Source organism: Pristis pectinata, chromosome 9 (assembly GCF_009764475.1).
Source record: "Pristis pectinata isolate sPriPec2 chromosome 9, sPriPec2.1.pri, whole genome shotgun sequence".
In the NCBI taxonomy this organism is placed as follows: domain Eukaryota; kingdom Metazoa; phylum Chordata; class Chondrichthyes; order Rhinopristiformes; family Pristidae; genus Pristis; species Pristis pectinata.
The window spans coordinates 5,838,779-5,863,262 of record NC_067413.1 but is presented as its reverse complement, the minus strand read 5'-3'; the positions used below and the strand labels follow the sequence as shown (position 1 = coordinate 5,863,262).

Genomic DNA, 24,484 nt, shown 5'->3' with positions numbered 1-24,484 from the left:
TCACATTGATTTGTGAATTCTCCCAAATCTTTATGCACGTTTCTACCTTAATTTTAGAGGAAGTCTAAAGGCTGTGTCCTTGCAGTGTGATGTTCAATGTAGTATTTGAAGTGGAAAGATGCAAAAAAAACAATGAACTAGGTTGCAGATTTTATGCAGGCAATTTAGGTCAGTGCCCATGGTAAAATGAGCAAATGTAATAGTGGCAGAAGTTTTAAAAACAAACTATGTACCTTTTAAGGAACAAGAACAACTTGTCAATAATTACTAAAGAAAAACTCCCTTATGGATCTCTACAGAGTTAAGGAATAACATAAGCTGAAGAGAAAAGCATTCAAAAACATCCAGCCTGTCAAGAAGTACAAAAATCAGTGTTACAGGCTTCTCTTAACAGTTTAAAATTTTGAACTAAGCAGTGTTTTAATTACAGTTTATGATCAGATACAAATAATTGAAATTTAAGCTGAAATTTTAACTTAATTTTGTTTGCACAGATCAAAATGTTGACCTTGTTAATTTAGGAATTGTTTCCATGCATTTTGCTCTCTCCAGACGTGGAGAGTGAGCAGCTTTTATCGGGTGCCACGTACTCGGTTTAATGTGGGTTTCTGATCAGTCCTGTTGTGGAGTAGGAGTAGGGACTCAGGAGAACTGCAAGGGTGTAGTGGTCATGACTTGCGCTGGGCACACGGAAAACCACCTGAAACAAAGAAAATAATCTCAGCTGCTGCAGCAATAGATCATCAACTTGAGGTGGACTCTTCCTGTCAGCTTTTGGCATTTGAGTTTTTAACTGAAGACAAATGGGCAGTAAAAAAAACATAACTGTAAATGCTAGAAATCTGAATTAAAAACAAATAATATTCTGGAAACACACATCTGACTTTCCATACTGATCCCCATGATCTAATCTGAATTTCAAAATAATGCAATTCAAATGCGCTGGAACATAAGCTGCAGAGAGTAGTGGACTCAGCCCAATACATCACAGGCACATCCCTCCCCACCATCACTAGAATCTACAGGAGGCGCTGCCTCAAGACGGCAACATGTATCATCAAAGATCCCCATCATCCGGGCCGTGCCATCTTCCTTCAGCTACCATTGGGCAGGAGGTACAGAAGCCTGAAGTCCCACACCACCAGGTTCAGGAACAGCTACTTCCCTTCAACCATTCGGTTCTTGAACCAACCTGCACAATCCCAATCACTACCTCAATATAGCAACACTATGGCCACTTTGCACTAAAATGGATTTTATTTTATTTTGTTGCAATTATGTTTTTTCTTGTAAAAATTGTGTGTAATTTGTGTTTTTCTTGTGAATGTTGTGTGTCTAATACTCTGTGCCTGTGATGCTGCTGCAAGTAAGTTTTTCATTGCACCTGTGCACACATGGACTTGTGCATGTGACAGTAAACTCGACTGTGACTTTCACTTTGAACCCTCGACTCTGCTAGATTCCAAAAATCTATCTTGGTCTCAAATATCTGACTGCTGCAGCTATCTGAAGACCCACCTGATGAAGGATCTCCAACCTGAAATATTAGCAGTTTCTCTTTCTGCAGATGCTGACTGACCTGCTGATTATTTCCAGCATTTCCATAGAACAGTACAGCACAATACAGGCCCTTCGGCCCACCATGTTCTGCTGACCTTCAAACCACACCTGAGACTATCTAACCCCTTCCTCCCACCTATCCCACTTATCTTAAATTCCTCCATATGCTTATCTAACAATCTCTTGAATTTGACCAACGTATCAGCCTCCACCACCACCCCAGGCAGTGCATTCCTGTTCAATGAGATTTGTGCAGTGAATTCTATGATCTCAGGATATCCTAAAGCACTTGGCAACCAGTGAAGTACTTTTGACAACTTATTCCCTGGATTGCAATGGTGACAGTGGCTGTCAATTTGTGCACAGCAGCTTCCACAAGTAGCAGTGACCAGATCTCTGTGACATTGAGGAATAAACATTGGCCAGGCTATCAAATGATTAAGGTGCAGCCTCAGTACAGAGTAAGTGCTGAATGTAGTGCACAGTGTGTCTGTACAGGGGAATCTGGATACAACACAAAGTTGGCATCTGGGTACAAGTAATAGGTATAAGAATCGTGGAGTGAGAGCACAGAAACAGGCCCTTTGGCCCATTGAGTCCATGCTAACCATCAACCACCCAGCTACACAAATCCTACATTAATTTTAGTAAGGCATTTGACAAGGTCCAGCACCCATAAAATTAGGATGCATGAGATCTATGGTGACCTGGCTATTTGGATCCAAAATTGGCTTGCTCGTAGAAGACAGAGGGTAGTGGTGGATGGGTCTTATTCTGGATGGAGGTCTGTGACGTGGTGTTCCACAGGGTTCTGTATTGGGACCTCTGTTGTTTGTGTTATATATAAACTATTTGGATGAAAATGTAGGGTGGGTGAGTAAGTTTGCAGATGACACAGAGATTGGTGGTGTGGAATGCATGGAAGATTGCTGAAGGATACAACGGGATATAGATCAGTTGCAGATATGAGCAGAGAAGTGGCAGGTGGAGTTTAATCTGGGCAAGTGTGAGGTGCTGCACTTTGGGAGATCCAACATAGAGTACAGCTAATGGCAGGACCCTTAACAGCATTGATGAACAGAGGGATCTTGGGGTCCAGGTACATGGTTCCCTAAAAATGGCCGCACAGGTTGATAGGGCAGTAAAGAAGGCATGTGGCATCCTTGCCCTCACTTGTCGAGGCACTGAGTTCAAGAGCCAGGAAATTATGCTACAGCTTTATAAAACTCTGGTTAAGCCACATTTAGACCACTTGCGTTCAATTCTGGTCGACACATCAAGGAAGGATGTGGAGGCTTTGGAGAGGGTGCAGAGGAGGTTTACCAGGATGTGCCTGGTTTGGAGGACATGTGCTATGAGGAGAGGCTGGACAAACTGGGGCTGTTTTTTCTGGAGTGGCAGAAGCTGAGGGGAGATTTGATAGAAGTTTATAAAATTATGTGAGGCAATGATAGAATAGACGGCCAGCATCTTTTCCCCAGGATTGAAATGTCCAGTACTAGAGGGCATGTATTTAAGGTAAGAGGGGGAAAGTACAAAGGAGATGTGAGGAGCAAGTTTTTTTACACAGAGAGTGGTGGGTGCCTGGAATGCGCTGTCAGGAGTGGTGGTGGAGGCAGATATCATAGGCTCTTAGGCACATGAATATGCAGAGAAGGGAGGGGTATGGTCAATGTGTGAGGAAGAGGGATTAGGTTAATTAAGAGTCATTGGTTTAATTAGTTTGGCACAAAATCTTGTGCTGATGGGCCTGTCCTGTGCTGTACTGTTCAATGTTGTGGGATTTTATTTGGTTTCTGTGCTTATATTTGTGAAATGTGTATTTGTCAGCTATCCTGTGGAGGTAACAATCTTTAGATAGTTGTTCAGGCTTGCCCCCCACCCCCCCCCCCACCCCCCTCCTGGTTCCATCCACTTACTACCCTCACACTCCACCCACCAGATCCTCTCACCTAACTGGTTTCATCTGCCATACACCCCTCCCCTAATGGTTCCCATTCTCACCTTCCTTACGTCAGATTCCAACATGTTCCCACTTATCACCCTCTGGCGTCTGCCCCTACTTTGACCCTCCCCTTCACCTGCCTACTTTTCTCCTCTGCTTCCACCTATCACTCACCTGCCTCTGTCTTCCAGCTCCACCCCTCACCATCCTCCCCCAGCTGACTTCATCTGCCCGTCATCCTTCACCCTTCCTCCCTCCACCAATCACCTGCTTGCCCCTGTCTCACCTCTTGCCCCCTCTGCTCCTTATACTGGCCACGTCCCCCTCTCCACTCCGTCCTTAAGTAGGGTTTTGACCCAAAACATTGACAGTTCCTCCCCCCGCCCCCCCCACCTCACAGATGCTACTCGACCCGCTGAGTTCCTCCAGCAGATTGTGTGTTGCTCCAGATTCCAGCATCTGCAGTCTCTTGTGTCTCCAGGATTAATCTGTTTTTGGTTGTCAACCTATTTGACATGGGAGGGCAGAGTTGCAGCCCTCCCTGTGTACGTGGCCTGCACCAGGCAACTTACTTGCCCCGTCCATTACAAAATGTTTTGTATCTGTAATCAAACAGTAATGCAACACATCCGTTCTCTGTAATGTCACAGAATACAGAAACACAAATACAGGAACAAAGTAAAGGAGGATTAACTGTAAAGGTTGTCAAAACTGTCACTCGTAGGTTAATGGCTACTGTAACTTGCCCCTGGTGTTTGTAGGTTTGAGGAGACTCGGGGAGTTGGTGGGCGTGTAAAAGACAATGGGGTCAGGGAGGGAAATGGGGCAATGGGACTGAATGGAATCCTCTGGGCGCTGGCATAGATTTGATGGGCTAATTGGCCTCGTATGTTGATTCTTTAGTGGGTGATTGGCAATTTCCTTTGTTTGAAGAGGGAATTCCTTCAGATTCATTTCTCATGCCTTCTCTTACCACTCCTCTTTACCGTTATCTCTCTCTATTTCTCTACCCTCTATCTCTACACTTCTCCCTCTTTTATCTCTCTTTCCCTTGTTCTCATCAAGACCTACTCTCCTCCTTGCTTCTCTCTCTCCTTCACTCCTGCACCTCAAGATGAATGAGATTTGGAGGCTGTGGCAATGATACCAATTGGACCGTGGGTTCAGAATATTAAAGGAGTATTTTTGACCTCAACTACTGAAGCAGATTGCATGATCATGTTTAAAAAAAGAGGGTTCCACTGAATTGGGAGTCTATTGGATTTTGTGGTTAGTGGAAATAAAAATCAAAGTGTGTAACAGGCTTCTGATTTGCTATTTGCTTTGCACCATTGTACAATCAAGATTATTTTCAAAAGGCAACAAAGATTTGTTCTCGTATATCATCCATGCTTTATTACAACACAAATGCAGACCTTTCAATCATGATTGATCACTTTGCGCTACAATGGACTTTTTTTTTGTTCTAAATGTGTTCTTTCTTATAAAAATTGTGTACAATTATTTTGTTTTTCTTGTGACTTGTGTATCTGATGCTCTGTGCCTGTGATGCTGCTGCAAGCAAGTTTTTCATTGCACCTGTGCATACGTGTACTTTCACCTTGCAGAGTCGGGAGTTGGAGCCAGATTTGGAGCAGGACCTTTGAAGAGAGGTGAGTCTCTGTGCCTGTGGTTGTGAGTTTCACCTTGCAAGAGTCTAAACGAGGCACATTTGCAAACTGTTACCAGTTAATTGGCTTATTAACAGCAGCAAGTAAAGGTAAGGCAAGTATAAGCGGAGCGGCCATTGTGTGAGTAGACCAGTGTTAGAGTGGGCGATTGAGGCTTTGGTGCAAGAGGCTTCACTGAGAAGAGGTGAAAGTAAGTCTCTGGTAAGGACCTTTCTTTCTTTGCTTTGGTGTTTCCTTTACTGCCAGGCCAGAGTAGTGAGAATGGCTCCAGGGTCAGTGGTGTGTTCAGTTTGTGAGATGTGGGAGTTCTGGGAGACATCCAGTCTGCCTGATAACTACATCTGTACGAGGTGCATCCAGCTGCAGCTCCTTACAGACCATGTTAGGGAGTGAAGCTGCAGCTGGATGACCTTTGGCTCCTACGGGAGAACAAGGAGTCCCTAGATAAGAGCTACAGGGAGGCAGTCACTCCTGAGCTGCAGGAGGCAGGTAGCTGGGTGACTCAGGAGAAGGACAGAGAATAGGCAAGTAGTGCAGAGTATCCTGTGGCCGTTCCCCTCTATAACAGGTATACTGCTTTAGATATTGTTGGGGGAGGGATGACCTACCAGTGGAAAGCTGCAGTGACCAGGTCTCTGGCACTGAGCCTGGTCGTGTGGTGCAGAAGGGAAGGGGGGAGAAGAGGAGATTGGTAGTGATAGGGGATTCCATAGTAAGGGGGACAGATGGGAGATTCTGTGGACATGAAAGAGACTCCCGGATGGTACGTTGCCTCCCGGGTGCCAGGGTCCGGGACGTCTTGGATCGGGTCCACAGCATTCTGAAGGGGGAGGGCGAACAGCCAGAGATCGTGGTACGTATTGGTACCAATGACATAGGTAAGAAAAGAGATGAGGTCCTGAAGAGGGAATATAGGGAGTTAGGTAGGAAGCTGAAAAGCAGGACCTCAAGGGTAGTAATCTCTGGATTGCTGCCTGTGCCATGTGCCAGTGAGGGTAAGAATAGGATGATCTGGCAGATGAATGCGTGGCTGAGAAATTGGTGCAGGGGGCAGGGTTTCAGATTTGTTGATCATCGGGATCTCTTCTGGGGAAGGTATGACCTGTACAAAAGGGACGGGTTACATCTGAATTGGAGGGGGACCAATATTCTTGCAGGCAGGTTTGCTGGAGCTGTTGGGGAGGGTTTAGACTAGTTTGGCAGGTTGATGGGAACCAGAGTGATAGGTCAGAGGTTGGTGCATTTAGCGTACAAGTAAATGCAGAGTGTAGAAAGGCTGTGAGGAAGGATAGGCAGTTGAAAGGGCAGAATTGCAGTCAGTTGGATGGGCTGAAGTGTGTCTAATGCGAGAAGTATCAGGAACAAGGCTGATGAACTTAGAGCGTGGGTAAGTACATGGAACTATGACGTGGTGGCCATGACAGAGACTTGGCTGTCACAAGGGCAGGAATGGCTGCTGGATATTCCGGGGTTTAGATGTTTCAAAAGGGACAGGGGCGGAGGTAAAAGAGGTGGGGAAGTGGCTTTGCTGATCAGGGGCAGTGTCACAGCTGTAGAGAGGGAGGATGTCCCGGAGGGATCGTCCACTGAGTCAGTGTGGGTTGAAGTCAGAAACAGGAAGGGAGCAATCACTCTATTGGGAGTATTCTACAGAACCCCCAATAGCAGCAGAGACACTGAGGAGCAGATCAGGAGGCAGATTTTGGAAAGTTGCAAAAATAACAGTGTCGTTGTCATGGGTGATTTCAATTCCCTAATATTGATTGGCACCTCCTTAGTGGATAGATGGGGCAGATTTTGTTCGGTGTGTCCAGGAAGAATTCCTGACACAGTATGTGGACAGGCCGACTAGAGGAGAGGCCGTACTGGACCTGGTACTGGGCAATGAGCCTGATCAGGTTTCAGATCTCTCGGTGGGAGATCATTTTGGAGACAGTGACCATAACTCCTTGACCTTGACCATAGTCTTGGAGATGGATAGGAGCAGGTGATATGGGAAAGTATTTAACTGGGGGAGGAGGAATTATGCTGCTATTAGGCAGGAACTTGGGAGCATAAATTGTGAACGGATGTTCTTGGGGAAGTGCACAATGGAAATGTGGAGGTTGTTTAGGGAGTACTTGCATGGTGTTCTGGGTAGGTTTGTCCCATTGAGGCAAGGTAAGGATGGTCGAGTGAAGGAACCACGGTTGACATGAGACGTAGAATATCTTGTCAAGAGGAAGAAAGAAGCTTACCTGAGGTTGAGAAAGCATGGATCAGACAGGGCTCTGGAGAGTGATAAGGTGGCCAGGAGGGAACTTAAGAATGGACTTAGGAGAGCTAGAAGGGGGCATGAGAAGTCCTTGGTGAGTAGGATCAAGGAAAACCCCAAGGTGTTCTACACCTAAATGAAGAATTGGAGGATGACTGGAGTGAGGGTAGGACCGATCGGGGATAAAAGAGGAAACGTGTTCCTGGAGTTGGAAGAGGTAGGGGAGGTCCTTAATGAATATTTTAATTCAGTATTTACCAGAGAGAGAGACCTTGATGTTTGTGAGGATGGTTTACGACAGGCTGAATCACTAGGACATGTCGATGTGAGGAAAGAGGATGTGCTGAAACTTTTGAAAACATTAGGATAGATAAGTCACCGGGGCCGGAGGGGATATATCCAAGGTTATTATGGGAAGTGAGGGAAGAGATTGCTGCGCCTTTGGTGATGATCTTTGCGTCCTCACTGGCCACAGGAGTAGTGCCAGATGATTGGAGGCTGGCAAATGTTGTTCCTTTGCTTAAGAAAGGGAGTAGGGATAACCCTGGGAATTACAGACCAGTGAGTTTTACTTCAGTGGTGGGCAAATTACTGGAGAAGATTCTTAGAGACAGGATTAAAGGGCATTTGGAGAAGCATAGGCTGATTAGGGACAGTCAGCATGGCTTTGTGAGGGGCAGGTCGTGCCTCAGGAGCCTGACTGGATTCTTTGAGGACGTGACAAAGCACATTGATGAAGGTAGAGCAGTGGACGTGGTGTACAGGGATTTTAGTAAGGCGTTTGATAAGGTTCCTCATGGAAGGCTCATTCAGAAAGTCAGGAGGCATGGGATCCAGGGAAACTTGGCTGTGTGGATTCAGAATTGGCTCGCCCATAGAAGACAGAGGGTGGTGGTAGATGGAGCATATTCTGCCTGGAGGTCGGTGACCAGTGGTGTTCCTTAGGGATCTGTTCTGGGACCCCTGCTCTTTGTGATTTTTATAAATGACTTGGATGAGGATGTGGAAGGGTGGGTTAGTAAGTTTGCTGATGATACAAAGGTTGGCAGTGTTGTGGATAGTGTAGAAGGTTGCTGTAGATTACAACAGGATATTGATAGAATGCAGACTGTGGGCTGAGAAGTGGCAGATGGAGTTCAACCCGGATAAGTGTGAAGTGATACACTTCAGGAGATCGAATCTGAAGGCAGAATACAAGATTAATGGCAGGACTCTTAGCAGTGTGGAGGAACAGAGGGATCTTGGGGTCCAAGTCCATAGATCCCTCAAGGTTGCCGGGCAAGTTGAAAGGGTTGTTAAGAAGGCTTATGGATTGTTGGCCTTTATTAGTCAGGGTATTGAGTTCAAGAGCTGTGAGGTAATATTGCAGCTCTATAAAACTCTGATTAGACCACACTTGGAGTATTGTGTTCAGTTCTGGTCTCTTCATTATAAGAAGGATGTGGAAGCTTTAGAGAGGGTGCAGAGGAGATTTACCAGGGGATGCTGCCTGGATTGGAGAGCATGTAAGTTTGGAGTAAGTTTGTGCTTTTTCTCTTTGGAGAGGAGGAGGATGAGAGATGACTTGATAGAGGTGTACAAGATGATAAGAGGCATAGATCAAATGGACAATCAGAAACTTTTTCCCAGGGCAACAATGGCGAACATGAGCGGGCATGATTTTAAGGTGATTGGAGGAAGATATAAGGGGCATGTCAGAGGTAAGTTTTTTTACAAAGAAAATGGTGGGTGCTTGGAAAGCACTGCCGGCAGATGTTGTGGGAGCAGATACATTAGGGACATTTAAGAGACTCTTAGATAGACACATGAATAATAGAGAAATGGGGGGCTATGTGGGAGGGAAGGGTTAGATAGATCTTAGAGCAGGATAAAATGTCGGCACAACATTGTGGGCTGAAAGGCCTGTACTGTGCTGTAATGTTCTATGTACTTGTGTATATGACAATAAATTTGACTTTGATTGTACTGTACTGCCTGAAAAAAATGAGGTAAGCAAATTTAAACTTTCATTAGATCTCTACACAAAAAGATAAATATTTGCAGGTGTTTGGGGAAATGAGCGAATAGGAGTAATTACATTAACTATTCCATTAAACTAACGTTGGCTTGAGAGTTTGCAGCCCTCCTGTGTGACGCATGTCGATGCTTCAATAAAACTGCTCAGTAAAATGGGAAAATGTGAATGTTTGATAAGCATCTTGCACCCAGAGCATTGTTTGTTGTTGCGTCTGAGGTCTGGGTGATCAATAAGTGGATTTGGGGATTGTACTGCGTGCGCCAATGGACTGCCATGGCTCTTTGCCAACATTTCTACATTGGCAACTCTTCAACTAGTTACGCATGAAGGGAAGCAATGATAACGAGTTGTTGTACAATGTGAAACATTTATGAAGATACAAACAAGTAATATTCCATCCATCTCTACCCCAATACAAATCAATCTATACTTGAGTCTCATTTGGAACAAGCCCGTCGCCACATCTAGACCAGTGGAAAAGAGTATTCACTGGGCCAGTGGGATGGGAGAGAGGAATACTGGAATACACCAGCAAAATAAACCTCTAACCAATAGGATTAGTTGTCAGACATTGTCCTTTTATTCACAGCTCACTAAACTGCAGGAATCAAACTCCATGTGCAAGCGACATTTGCATGAGCTTTCACAGAGTCAGTGCATCAATATTTTAAGACCGTTTAAGATGGAAACTCTTTTTGATCAGGTGGTGTGGAAGTGATGTTTCCATTTCTGAGGGAGCTGATCTGATCTTGGATCAATTAGTATTAATGAAGGTGACTAATAAATCTGGCAGGGAGTTTGGGAGAAACTGCGAGGAAGTAACAGAATGTGGAAGTGGCTCCCATTGGGAGGAGGAGAGAGAAGAGTTTACGGGAGATGTGTGGGGCAAGTTTTTTTACACAGAGAGTGGTGGGTACCTGGAACAGGCTGCCAGGGGTGTTGGTGGAGGCAGATATGATAGTAGTGTTTAAGAGGCTGTTAGACACATGAATACGCAGGGAGTGGAGGGATGTGGATTGTGTGCAGGCAGAAGAGATTTAATTTAATTCTGCATTGTGTTCGGCACAGACACTGTGGGTCGAAGGGCCTGTTCCTGTGCTGTACTGTTCTATGTTAAAGAACTTTGATGGTTCTCAAAGGGGAGTTAGAAACGTACGTAAGGCAGAAAGGAATAAAAAAGATATGTTGATTGGGAGGGAGGAAGAGAGGTGTGAGGAAGTTTGTGTAGACTAGGAGACTGAGGGGTGACCTTATAGAGGTGTATAAGATCCCAAGGGATGTAAATAGGATCATTGGAGGCATTGGAAGAGGAGGGAGGTACATTTTTGAAAGATCAGGGAATTGAGGGCAATGGGGAACTGGCGCAGAAGAGGTGAGGCCTGGAGCAGATTATACATGATCATACTGAAAGGCTTGAGGGGCTGAGTGGCCTACTCCTGCTCTTATTTTCTTGTGTTCTCGTATTATTGATAATGGGAGTTCTGTTCAAAGTCAGCAGAGGCATCTTCACCAGAGGGTCATGAACCCATGGAATTCTGTACCACAGAAGGCAGTAGAGTCCAAGTCAAAAAGGAGGTAGATTACAACAGGACATTGATAGGATGCAGAGCTGGGCTGAGAAGTGGCAGAGGGTGTTCAACCCAGAAAAGTGTGAAGTGATGCACATTGGAAGATTGTATTTGAAGGCAGAATACAAGGTTAATGGCAGGACTCTTAGCAGTGTGGAGGAACAGAGGGATCTTGGGGCCCACGTCCATAGATACTTCAAGGTTGCCGCGCAGGTCGATAGGGTTGTTAAGAAAACGTATGATTGTTGGCCTTTGTTAGTCGCGGTATTGAGTTCAAGAGCCACGAGGTAATGTTGCAGCTCTATAGAACTCTGGTAAGACCACACTTGGAGTATTGTGTTCAGTTCTGGTCACCCCATTATAGGAAGGATGTGGAAGCTTTAGAGAGGGTGCAGAGGAGAACATGTGAGGCTACGTTGAGTGAGCTAGGGCTTTTCTCATTGGAGAGAAAAAGGATGAGAGGTGACTTGATAGAGGGGTACAAGATGATAAGAGGCATAGATCGAGATGACAATCAGAGACTTTTTCCCAGGGTGAAAATGACTAACACAAGAGAACATAATTTTAAGGTGTTTGGAGGAAGGTGTAATGGGGATGTCAGGGGTAAGTTTTTTTTTACACAGAGAGTGGTGGGTGCGTGGGATGCACTGCTGGCAGAGGTTGCGGGGACAGATACATTAGGGACATTTAAGAGACTCTTAGGTAGACACATGAATGATAGAAAAATGGAGGGCTATGTGGGAGGGAAGGGTTAGATAGATCTTAGAGCAGGATAAAATGTCGGCACAACATCGTGGGCCGAAGGGCCTGTACTGTGCTGTAGTGTTCTATGTTCTATGGGGTGGATATTTTACTGGATACTAAAGGGTTCAAGGAATGTGGGGAGTAGGAACTAGGTACTGAAGTGGTTGATATGATCATATTGAATGTTGGAGCATGTCCAAAGGGTTCAATGACCTATTCCTGCCCTTATTTCCCATGTTTCTAAGAGGACAGCGTAGTGTGGGGTGGTGCTATCCCTCGGGACCTGACCAATCATGCTCTCTCATCAACATCACTAAACCAGATTATCACATTGCCCTTTGTGAGATGCTGTTGTGCACAAATTGGCTGCATTCCAGAAATGACAACACTTCTAAAGGTTCTTCATTAGTTGTAAACCCCTTTGGGATCTCCTGAGGTACCTAGAGAAATGCAACCTTTCTTTTCCTTGACTTAAGTTTATTTGAGGATAGATGACAGCAGGAATTTTGTGTGGAATGTGTAGTATTGGAATGGAAGCCTGCAATTTTCCCTGCACAAGATTATTCTCTTGTGCTGAATGATCCCGGGAATGAAAGGCTTAATTGTATGAGGAGCGTTTGATGTCTCTGGGACTGTACTCGATGGAGTTCAGAAGGATGGGAGGGAGTTCTCATTGCAACTGACTGGCTACTGAAAGGCCTGGATAGAGTGGACGTGGAGATGATTTTTCCATCAGTGGGAGAGTCCAGGATCTGAGGGCACAGCTTCAGAATGAAGGGACGTCCCTTTAGAACTGAGATGGGGAGGAATTTCTTCAGCCAGAGGGTGGTGAATCTGTGGAATTCATTGCCACAGAGGGCTGTGGAGGCCAAGTCATTGGGTGTGTTTAAGGCAGAGATTGATAGGTTCTTGATCGGTGAGGGGGTTCAGGGTTACGGGGAGAAGGTAGGAGAATGGAGTTGAGAAATATCAGCAGACTCGATGGGCTGAATGGCTTATTTTGCTCTTGTATCTTATGGTCTTCTGAATAAAGTATTATTAATTGAAGTGGAACTCACATCAGCACATTCATGGAAGTGGGTGAATCCTCTGCTCCTCCAGTAGGCACCAGTCTCAAAGTGGACCTTGTACAGACCGGCTGAAAGGTGCTCCTCGGAAGTAAGATTGTGGACTTCTCCATTTCCTCCCGTGACCCTGCCAAGGAAGCCAGTGGAGTCAGGACTACTGGTCAATGATTCTACAGTACACTCACTACGTGAGCTGTAAACTGAGTTAAAGCAAGCTCTTTGAATTTAGTGTCATAGAGTCTACAGCACAGAAACAGACCCTTCTGCCCAACATATCCATGCCATCCCTTTTCCCCATCTACACCAATCCTATTAGTCCTTCTATACTTTGGACCATCTTAGGACTTAGGACCATCTACACCAATCCTATTAGCCTGCATTAGGACGGTATACTTCTATACTTCGATAGACACAAGTAGTTGTGTCTATCTAAATATCTCTTAAACATAGCGATTGCATCCGATTTTACCACCTCCTCTGGCAGTGGATTCCAGATATCAACCACTTTGTGTAAAATAAATTCACCCCTCAAATCCCCTTTCAATCTCCTTCCTCCCCTACCATGGGAAATGGATTCTGACTATCTACCATACCTATGCCCCTCATCATTCTTATATACAGGTCCTCCACAGGTTACGTTACGAACACCCGACTTATGTACAGCCCGTACATACGTGCGAGCATTTGGGAGACTACCAGGATGGATTTGTTGGCTGCTTTGGGGCTGCAGGCATCTTCTGTGGGGGAACTCGGTTTGTGACAGTATCTGAATGGTTGAGTTAAACACTCTGGTTTAACTACACGTTGCCCTTGGGACTTGTACAAAGGGACTTGGGGGTACTCGTGCAGGATACCCTAAAGGTTAACCACCAGGTCGGATCAGCGGTAAAGCAAGTGAATGCTATGTTGGCATTCATTTCGAGAGGTACAGTGCATAAAAGTAGGGAAGTGGGGAAGTGTTGATGAGGCTCTATGGGGCACTGGTGAGGCCTCATTTGGAATACTGTGTCCAGTTTTGGGCCCCATATCTTAGGAAGGATGTGCTGATGTTGGAGAGGGTTCAGAGGAGATTTACGAGGATGATTCCCGGAATGAAAGGGCTTACTTATGATGAGTGTTTGTCGGCTCTGGAGTACAGAAGAATGAGAGGGGACCTCACAGAAACATTTAAAATATTGAAAGGACTGGACAGAGTAGATGTGGCTAAGCTGTTTCCTTTGGTGGGTGAGTCCAGGACTAGAGGGCACAGTCTTAGAATTAGAGGGTACCGGTTTAAAACAGAAATGAGGAGAAATTTCTTTAGCCAGAGGGTCGTGGATTTATGGGATTCTTTGACACGTGCAGCAGTGGTGGCCCGATCATTGGGGGCATTTAAGGAGGAGATTGATAGGTATCTAATTAGTCAAGGTATCAAGGGATATGGGGAAAGGCTGGAATTTGGGGCTAGATAGGAATAGTTTTTAGTTTAGCTCATGGAACAGACTTGATGGGCCGAATGGCCGACTTTTGCTCCTTTGTCTTGTGATCTTGTGGCTGGCCTTTTTTTATTTAATATATTGTCAGGCAGCTGCATTTCCAACTTGCGAACTGTTCTGGTTACAAGCAGTACCTGTCGTAACCTGGGAAGATCTATCAGGTCCCCCCTCAGCCTCCTTTGCTCCAGGGAGAACAAGCCCAGCCTGTCCAATCTCTCCCCATAACTAAAATCCTCCAATCCAGGCAACGTCCTGGGGAATCTCCTCTGCACTCTCTCCAGCGCAACCTCATCCTTCCTGTAGTGTGGCGACCAGAACGGCACACAGTGCTCCAAGTGTGGCCTAACCAGTGTTTTGTAAAGTTGTATGGTGTGAACATTACTGGGCAGGCACAGTAGTGTAGCGGTCAGCGTAACGCTACTACAGCGCCAGCGACCCGGGTCCAATTCCGGCCACTGTCTGTTTGTACATTCTCCCCGTGTCTGCGTGGGTTTCCTCCGGGTGCTCCGGTTTCCTCCCACATTCCAAAGATGTACAGGTTCGGAAGTCGTGGGCATGCTATGTTGGTGCCGGAAGCGTGGCGACTCTTGCGGGCTGCCCCCAGAACGCTCTACGCAAAAGATACATTTCACTGTGTTTCGATGTACGTGTGACTAATAAAGAAATCTTATAAGATTTCATCTTCCCATTCAGAACTTTTACAGCAATTAAGTTCATGGAATTGATATGGGAAAGAAATATTCTGTTTAGCCTGTCAAATCCAGACTGGCAAACAAACAAACTACAGATGCTGGAATCTGAAATAAAAACAGAAATCCTGGAAAAGTTCAGCCAGGTGAGCAGCATCTGTGGGAAGAGAAACCAGTCAGGTCGAAGATCCTTCCTCAGAAGGGAAGAATGGGTGGGGGGTTCAATTTTCAGAGCAGAGCTGGGGGGAGCAGTGAAGTGTAAGGCAAAAGACTATTGGGAGGTTGGTTAAGACAGATCAGATGGTAAGGATTATGAGTACTGACCGTTGGGAAGAAACCTTAAAGAAACGGGATGAGAAAGGGAGATTAACATGATAATGTGAAGCAAGGGAGCATCTTACTGGGAGTTGGGAACTGCAATGTTCATTCCAGAGGGTTGCAAAGATCCCAGATTTAGTTGGGCTTCCTTATGGCCGTGGAATTGTGCCTGGAATGGGAGTGGGACTGAGAATTAAAGTGGAATGTATCAGGAAGCTCGGGGTCACCCCCCAGTGGGCTGAGTCCAAGCTGGCTCTCTGTACATCAATCCTGCCCGTTCCGTTCGCACACTTCTTCCCTTTTCCCTGGAATTTATTTCTCCTCAAGTGTCCATCGGATTCACATGAGATGCTGGAGGTCAGTGGGTCAGGCAGCATCAATGGAGGAAATTGAAGAGTCGATGTTTCAGGTCGAGACCCTTCATCTGGTCCGGACCCGAAACGTCAACTGTCCATTTTCATCCATAGAAGGGTCTTGACCTGAAACGGTACATGGATAGGGAAGGTTTAGGGGGATATGTGCCGAGCACAGGCAAATGGGACGAGCTCAGGAAGACACCTTGGTCAGCATGGACGAGTTGGGCCAAAGGGCCTGTTTCTGTGCTGTATAACTCTATAACCCCGTGTAAGCAACCCCAACTGTCGGCCATGCAAAGGTACCCTCAACCTGCAAATATGTATTTGGAAAAAAAGAGTTGAACATTGGAAACCAGGACGTTGCTGGGGACAGATGTGCAGCAGCCCTGGGAAGGAGCAGCCAGATGTTGTACTCACGCAGTGTTGAGCTGGTGCCAGGTTTGATCATCATTTTGCCTCAGCATTTCAATGCGCAGGTTTGCGGCTGGCGTACCATTGACAGCATCCAGAACTTTGATGAGGATCGGGCATTTTTCATCATGACCACCATGACTCTACGGTTAATGGAAACAGACGATTGATAAAGAATTGAAAAGATTTATTCAAGGCAAAGGCACTGGGAAGAGGGGATTTAATTAATACCAATGGATTCTCTAAGACTCATTTAACCGTTTACAAGATATTGCACAGCGTCATGAAGAACTAAAATATATTTGGAAGAAATAAATGGAAAGACTTGCCTATCTGTAGGCCCTATGAATCATTCCCAAAGCACTTTGCAGCCAATGAAACAATTTGTAGTCACTATTGTTCTGTAGGAAATGCAGCAGCCAAGTTGCGCACAGCAAGATCCCACAAACACAACAATGATCGGATGAGTTTTCAGTGTACTTGCCTATATCGACGGCTTCTACCCTGCTGTTATCAGGGACTTGAATGGACCCCTCATACGCTAAAGATGAACTCTTGGTCGCCCAATCTATCTCGTTGTGGACCTTGCACCTTATTGTCTGCCTGCACTGCACTTTGTCTGTAACTACAACACTACTTTCTGCATTCTGTTATTCTGTTTACTATCTCATTCATCTGTCTGGATGGCACACAAACAAAAGCTTTTCACTGTAGCTTGGTACATGTGACAGTAATAAACTAATAAAAATAATTTTTTATGTATGAGAATTTTCTTTATGTTCTGGTCAATAGTTCCTTCTTCCTAAATGAACCAACTACTTACTCACCTGTTGCTGGAGATGCTGTATGACTAGTTTAGGAGTGATTTTTTTTTAACACAGCTTTTCATAGAACGTAGAACATTACAGCACAGTACAGGCCCTTTGACCCACAATGTTGTGCTGACATTTTATCCTGCTCTAAGATCAATCTAACCCTTCCCTCCCACATAGCTCCCCATTTCTCTATCATTCATGTGGCTATCTAAGAGTCTCTTAAATGTCCCTAATGTATCTGCCCCCACAACCTCTGCCGGCAGTGCGTTCCACGCACCCACCACTGTCTGTGTAAAAAAACTTACCCCTGACATCCCCTTATATCTTCCTCCAATCACCCTAAAATTATGCCCCCTCATGTTAGCCATTGTCACCCTGGGAAAAAGTCTCTGACTGTCCACTCGATCTATGCCTCTTATCGTCTTGTACTCCTCTATCAAGTTTTACATCCACTTCTATCTCTGACCACCACCAGCCCAACACAACCTTAGAGTTTAGAACTGTACTAAGATGGTCACAAATCAAGACCAGTTCTTACATTACCTCTCTGAATGAGAGTGCATACTGCAGGTGTAGCTTGGTACATGGTGGGTTATAATCCCTCACACCACGTAAGTGATTTCTCATTGATATAAATTCTACCCAATTTTGTCCCCGACTGCTCTCCTGCTCAGCAAGCATCCCGATTCCCAATGTTCCATTACTGCAGGCTGCCTTCAGCTGCCTCGTCCCTAAATCTCTTTAAGATGTTGAAGGCATTATATAACTGGGAGTGGCTGCTGGTGGTGACTCAAACTCCATGTCTACAAAAAACTAACATCTACCACGTTACCACCATCGGGGAGGAGGTACAGGACCCTGAAGACCCACACTCAGCGATTCAGGAACAGCTTCTTCCCCTCCTCCATCACAGCTCTGAACGGTCCATGAACCCATGAACACCACCTCGTTATTCCTCTTTTGCACTATTTATTTATTTTTGTAACTTATAGTAACTTTTATGTCTTGCACTGTACTTTTGCCACAAAACAACAAGTTTCATGACATATGTCAGTGATAATAAACCTGATTCTGGTTAACTTCAAGCAACGTCAATGCATTTTGTAGATGATGTACACTGCAACCATTGTGTGCCTGTGCTGGAGTCAAAGAGTCATAGAGTTGTACAACACAGTAACAGGGCCTTCGGCCTACCATATCGATGCTGGCCTTTTTGCCCATCTACGTCTTTTCCTGGGGTTGGGGAATCAAGAACCAGAGGGCACGGGCTTAAGGTGAAAGGAGAGAAATTTAATAGGAACCTGAGGGGCAACTTTTTCACCCAGAGGGTGGTCAGTATGTGGAACGAGCTGCCAGAGGAAGTGGTTGAGGCAGGTACATTAATGACATTTGAAAGACACTTGGACAGGTACATGGATGGGAAAGGTTTAGCGGGATGTGGGCCAAATGTGGGCAAATAAGGTCAGCTTAGGTGGGCATCTTGGTCAGCATGGACCATTTGGGCTGAAGGGCCTGTTTCTGTGCTCTATGACTGTATCACTAATCCTATTTGCCTGCATTAAGTTTGTATCCTTCTATGCCTTGCCTAAATAAATGTAATAATTTTACCTGATTTCATCACCTCCTCTGGCACCGCATTCCAGATATCAACCACTCGCTGCGTTTAAAAAAATTCCCCTCAAGTCCTCTTTAAAACGCCTTCCTCTCACCTTAAGCCTATGCCCCCTTGTTTTTGATATTCTAATCATGGGAGAAAGGTTCTGACTACTGACCCAGGAGGGAGTGTGAATGGGGTGTCAGTCAAGCCGACTGCTTTGTTCGGGAAGAAAAAAGCTTCCTGTTCGCTGTTGGCATTGCACCAATGGATAATGTCCAAAATACGATTCTTTTTCTTGTTGATTTATGGGATCTGGCCCACGCTGGTGATGCCAACATTCGTTGCCAATTCCCACATGTCCTTGAGAAGATGGTGGCAAGCTGCCAATCTTGAACCACTGCTGTTTGTGTGGTGAATGTGCTTTTGGACAGGGACCTCCAAGATTTAGATCCACTGAGAACAGTTAAAAGGCAAGGAGTTGCTTACAGGAGCAAAAATTCCCCCGTTGTGATGTGTACTGGAGACTAATCTGGAAAGAGGATCAGATCCCTCCTCACCATGAATAAGATTAGAACTTAGACCATCGGCCAGAGAACAGTACAGCAGAAGAGTGGACTCTTCAGTTCAACGTGTCTGCACTGACCACAATGCCAACCTAAACTAATCCCGTCTATCTGCAGAAGGCCCATATCCCTCCATTCCCTGCCTGTTCATGTGTTTATAGGTTTAAGGTGAGAGGGGAATGATTGAAGAGGGACTGAGGGGAATATTTTTCACATAGAGGGTGGTTACATGGAACGAGCTGCCAGAGGAAGCTATAGAGACAGGTTCAATTGCAACGTTTAAAAGACAGTTAGACAGGTACATGGATAGGAAAGGTTTAGAGGGATACGGGCCAAACGCGGGCAAATGGGACTAGACAAGAACAGACATCTTGGTCGGCATGGACGTGTTGGGCCAAAGAGCCTGTTTCCGTGCTGTATAACTCTATGACTCTCTGCTTGTCTGAATGCTTCTTAAACATTGCTGTCAATATTTAAGGCAGGCACAGTAGTGTAGTGGTTAGCATAATGCTATTACAGCGCCAGCGACCCAAGTTCAATTCCGGCCGCTGTCTGTAAGGAGTTTGTACGTTCTCCCCGTGTCTGCGTGGGTTTTCTTCGGGTGCTCCGGTTTCCTCCCACATTCCAAAGGCGTACGGGCTAGGAAGTTGTGGGCATGGTATGTTGGTGCCTGAAGCGTGGCGATACTTGCGGGCTGCCCCCAGAACACTCTACGCAAAATATGCATTTCACTGTGTGTTTCAATGTGTATGTGACTAATAAAGAAATCTTATCTTATTTTATCATATCAGCTTCTACCACTTACCCTGGCAGCGCATTCCAGGCATCTATAACCCTCTATGTACAAAAAACTTGCCTCATACATCTCCTTTAAACTTTCCCCCTCTCATCTTAAACCTATGCCCTCTAGTATTTGCCATTTCTACCCTGGGAAAAGTCTCTGATTGTCTACCCTATCTATGCCTCTCAAAATTTTATAAACTTCTATCAGGTCTCCCCTCAGCCTCGAATGCTCCAAGCTTGACCAATCTCTCCTGATAATTAATACTCTCCAATCCAGGCAACATCTCTTCTGCACCCTCTCCAAAGCCTCCACATCCTTCCTGTAATGGGGTGACCAGAACTGCACACAATACTCCATGTGTGGCTGAAATAAAGTTTTATACAGCTGTAATGTGACTTCCTGACTTTTATCCTCAGTGTCCTGACCGATGAAGGCAAGCATGCCGTATCCCTTACTTGCCACCCTGTCTACGAGTGTTGCCACCTTCAGGGAGCTATCGACTCACAAATTTTATGGTCAGTGGCCCATTCTTATTTGCGTCAAGTTGCTGTGTGTGTGGATTGGCTGTTCCTTGTTCTACTCTGCAACAGTGACTGTGTTTTGCAGTGCCCTGTGTTCTTGATAGAGGCTAGCTGGGGACAGAGAGAGGCCAATTAAATCTTTCAGTCCTTAGTCATATTTAGATAGAGGGAATGCAACATATTGACTCAGATCAGCCAGGGTGACTCCTGGGATGGTGGGTTCATCACATGAGCAGAGATGACACAGACTGGAGCTGTACTCTCTTGGATTTAGAAGAATGAGAGGTGTGATGTACAAGCTTCTTGCAGAGTTTGATAGTGTAGATGCAGGGATAATGTTCCCTCGACTTGTTGGTCTGGAACCAGGTGGTCACATTCTTAAAATAAGGGATTGGGCACTGAGGATGTGATGGGGAGAGATTTCTTCACGCAGAGGGTGGTGAGTCTTTAGAATTCTCTACCCAATAGGACTGCGGAGTGTATTTAAGGAAGAGATCAATAGATTTTATTTTAGATGTTAAGGGAATTTGGCACGTCCCCAATGACTGTCACCAATATCTACAGATGCGCCATAGAATGCATCCTATCCGGATGCATCACGGTTTGGTACAGCAGCTGTTCTGCCTGAGACTACGAAATTACAGAGAGTTGTGAACACAGCCCAGTCCATCACCCAAACCAACCTCCCCTGCCATGGACTCTGTCTACACTTCCCGCTGCCTCGGGAAAGCAGCCAACATGATCAAAGACCCCTCCCACCCGGGACATTCTCTCTTCTCTCAGGACAGCTTCTATCAGACTCTTGAACGGACCTCTTATACAATAATGATGACCTCTTGATCTCACAATCTACCTCGTCGTGGCCCTTGCACCTTATTGTCTGCCTGCACTGCACTTTCTCTGTAACTGCAACACTATATTCTGCATTCTGTTTTCCTTTTTACTACCCCGATGTACTTATGCATGGAATGATCTGTCCGGATGGCACAAAAGCAAAATCTTTTCACTGTATTTCAGCACATGTGACAATAATAAACCAATCCCAATACCGTCCAAGACATGAGGGGTTAATGCAGGAAAGTGGGTGCTGAGATAAAAGATGGGTTGTGATTTTTCAGGAATAAGGGGCCAAATGGCCTCCTTCTACTTCCACATTTTATGTTCTTATGTCTGGGCTCTCAGAAGCTGTGTCTGTTCGTGTCAAGGAAGTCTCAGTGGTTAGTGTGCCTGGTTAGTGCCGTGGATCAGTGAGCCACTGAGCAAAGTGCAGAGAGGCTTTATAAAGAGATTTATGTAATCCCTTTCACAGTCCAGAAGGTGTCATGGTTAACAAGGTTCTTTTATGTGGCTACTGCTGTAAGGGAAGAAGTTCGGCAGCCAACTTACGCACAAGATCCCACAAACAAGCATGGATGTGGGTCAACGAACACAAAATGCTGGAGAAACTCAGCAGGTCAGGCAGCATCTATGGAGGGAAATGGACAGTTGATGTCTTGGGCCGAGACCCTTCATCAGAACTATGGATATGGGTATTGGTTTATTATTGTCACGTGTACTGAGATACAGTGATTCCAGACAGATCATTCCATTCATATGTACATCGAGGTAGTAAAAAGAAAACACAATGCAGAATATAGTGTTGCAGTTACAGAGAAAGTGCAGTGCAGGCAGACAGATAAAGTGCAAGGGCCACGACGAGGTAGGTTGGGAGATCAAGAGTTCATCTTTTAGCGTATGAGAGGTCCCTTCAAGAGTCTGATAACAGCGGGGTAGAAACTGTCCTTGAGCCTGGTGGTCCGTGTTCTCAAGCTTTTGTATCTTCTGCCTGATGGGAGGGGGGAGAAGAGAGAATGGCCGGGGTGGGAGAGATCCTTGATTATGCCGGCTGCTTTCCCGAGGCAGGTGAGAAGTGTAGAAGTCCATGGAGGGGAGGTTGCCCAAACAATGACTCTTTATTGATGACAGGGAGCAAGTAAATTTCATCTTATTTCACAACATAGAAGGAGGCTATTTGGACCTCATGTCAATACCGGCTCTCAAAACCATCCCATCAATCTTATTTTGCTGCAACTTATTCTCTATCACATGCCCATCATCTCCACCCTTGATTCAGCTTCCATTCACCCAGTGGCAACTTGCAGCTGGAGCTATGTGGCAGCAGCGCTACCTGCTGTACCATTGAGCTGCTCCCTTCGACGGCTAAAGGCTCCTTCAGTGTTGTAATGTGGCAGACAGATTGTGCAGAGCAAGTTCCACAGCCATAAATGAGATGAAGGTAAACTGATGGCACCGATTGAGAACAGCCATGGGCCAGGAAGATGTGGACAACTCATGTGCTCCTAACGACCACCTGAGAGATAGAACACGGAACAGTACAGCACAGGAACAGGACCTTCGGCCCACAATGTTGTGCCGAACACGATGCCAAACTAAACTAAATCTCTTCTGCCTGCACATGATCCATACCCCTCCATCCCCTGCATATTCATGTGTCTGTCTAAAAGTTTCTTAAACACCACTATCGTGTTTGCTCCCTCCACCACCCTAGCAGTCCCGTTCCAGGCACCCACCGGTCTCTGTGTAATAAACTTGCCCCGCACATCTCCTTTGAATGTTTTCCCTCTCCCTTCAAGCTATGCCCTCTAGTACTTGACATTTCTACCCTGGGAAACAGATCCGGACTGTCCACCCTATCCATGCCTCTCATGATTGTATAAAATTCTAAGATTATAATATTTCTTTACTAGTCACATGTACATTTAAACACACAGCAAAATGCATCTTTTGTGTAGCGTGTTCTGGGGGCAGCCCGCAAGTGTCGCCACGCTTCTGGCGCCAACATAGCATGCCCACAACTTCCTAACCCGTACGTCTTTGGAATGTGGGAGGAAACCAGAGCACCCGGAGGAAACCCACGCAGACACGGGAAGAACGTACAAACTCCTTACAGACAGCGGCCGGATTTGAACCCAGGTCTCTGGCGCTGTAAAGCATAATGCTAACCACTATGCTACCGTGCCTGCCACTTTGACATTGAAAATTTAGAACGTATTTGCTGCAGCTTTTACATTTCAATCTCTGGGCAATTAAGAACAAGAACGCAGAAAAATACAGCACAGGAACAGGCCCTTCAGCCCACGACGTCTGTGCTGAACACGATGCTGAATTAAGCTAACACTCTCCTGCCTGTACATGGTCCATCTCCCTCCATTCCCTGCATAAAATATCTACAACTCTTTTTGTTTGTTTCAGGTGAAGGTGTTACTCTGATGCAAAAAGAAAAGGAGTCATCTCAACAGACGCCAGTACAGTTGCCAGTAAGCATCCCCTTAAAATAAAGACTTACCCCCTTTCTGGAAACACTTACCACACTCGTGGCTGCACAGGAAGCACTGAGGGCAAAGGTAATTAACAACAGTGTACGGAGCATTTTGCACTATCCGTATATCAGTTCAAGAAGGTGAGGCTGCTTTGGATGAGGGCATGCTTTATAATTCACCCACGCAGGGGTCACCTGATCACTAACCTCCAAACTGCTGACTTGGATTATTATCTCAACAAACACCGGGCAAATCAGTAACTCATGGAACGGGGTACTCATTGGACAACAACAACAGTTTCCCCCTTTAACACAGCCTCTGAGCTTCACAACAGCTTCAGCAAGGCAAATCCGCGATTAATGCCTTGCACAGTTTGTTGATGCCAAATTTTTAAACAGCTTTCTGTTGCTTTTCCAATGAAATTTGTAATCACTTTACTTCAGAATGCTAGTAAAGAAAGGTAGAATCAATGGAATAATGACGCAGTTAGCAGAACTGCTGCCTCACAGCTCCAGAGACCTGGGTTCAAACCTGACCTCGGGCGCTGTGTGCGCAGAGTTTTGCACGTTCTCCTTGTGATCGCGAGGGTTTCCTCTGGGTGCTCCGGTTTCCTCCCACATCCCGAAGAAACGTGTGTTGGTTGGTTAACTGGTTGCTGTAAATTGTCCCTGGTGTGTAGGTGAATGGTGGAATCTGGGAGAAGTTAGTGGGAATGCGGGGAGAATGAAATGGGATTAGTGTCGAGGTGTGCCTGATAGATGGCACAGACTCTATAGGCTGAAGACCCTGTTTCAGGCTGTATGACTCTGG

The 24,484-nt window shown here is 45.7% G+C and overlaps 1 protein-coding gene across 1 annotated transcript; it reads right to left on the bottom strand.

The window, feature by feature from the left end:
• Positions 1-138: 138 nt before the first annotated feature.
• On the bottom strand, positions 139-23,853 carry ttr (transthyretin (prealbumin, amyloidosis type I)). Its single transcript, XM_052022987.1, has 4 exons — positions 23,722-23,853; positions 16,081-16,217; positions 12,817-12,952; positions 139-700 (listed from the first exon to the last, which is right to left on the bottom strand). Exons 1-4 carry the CDS (start codon positions 23,782-23,784, stop codon positions 596-598), a joined length of 441 nt encoding a protein of 146 aa, XP_051878947.1. The 5' UTR covers positions 23,785-23,853; the 3' UTR covers positions 139-595.
• Between the last annotated feature and the right edge of the window lie 631 nt (positions 23,854-24,484).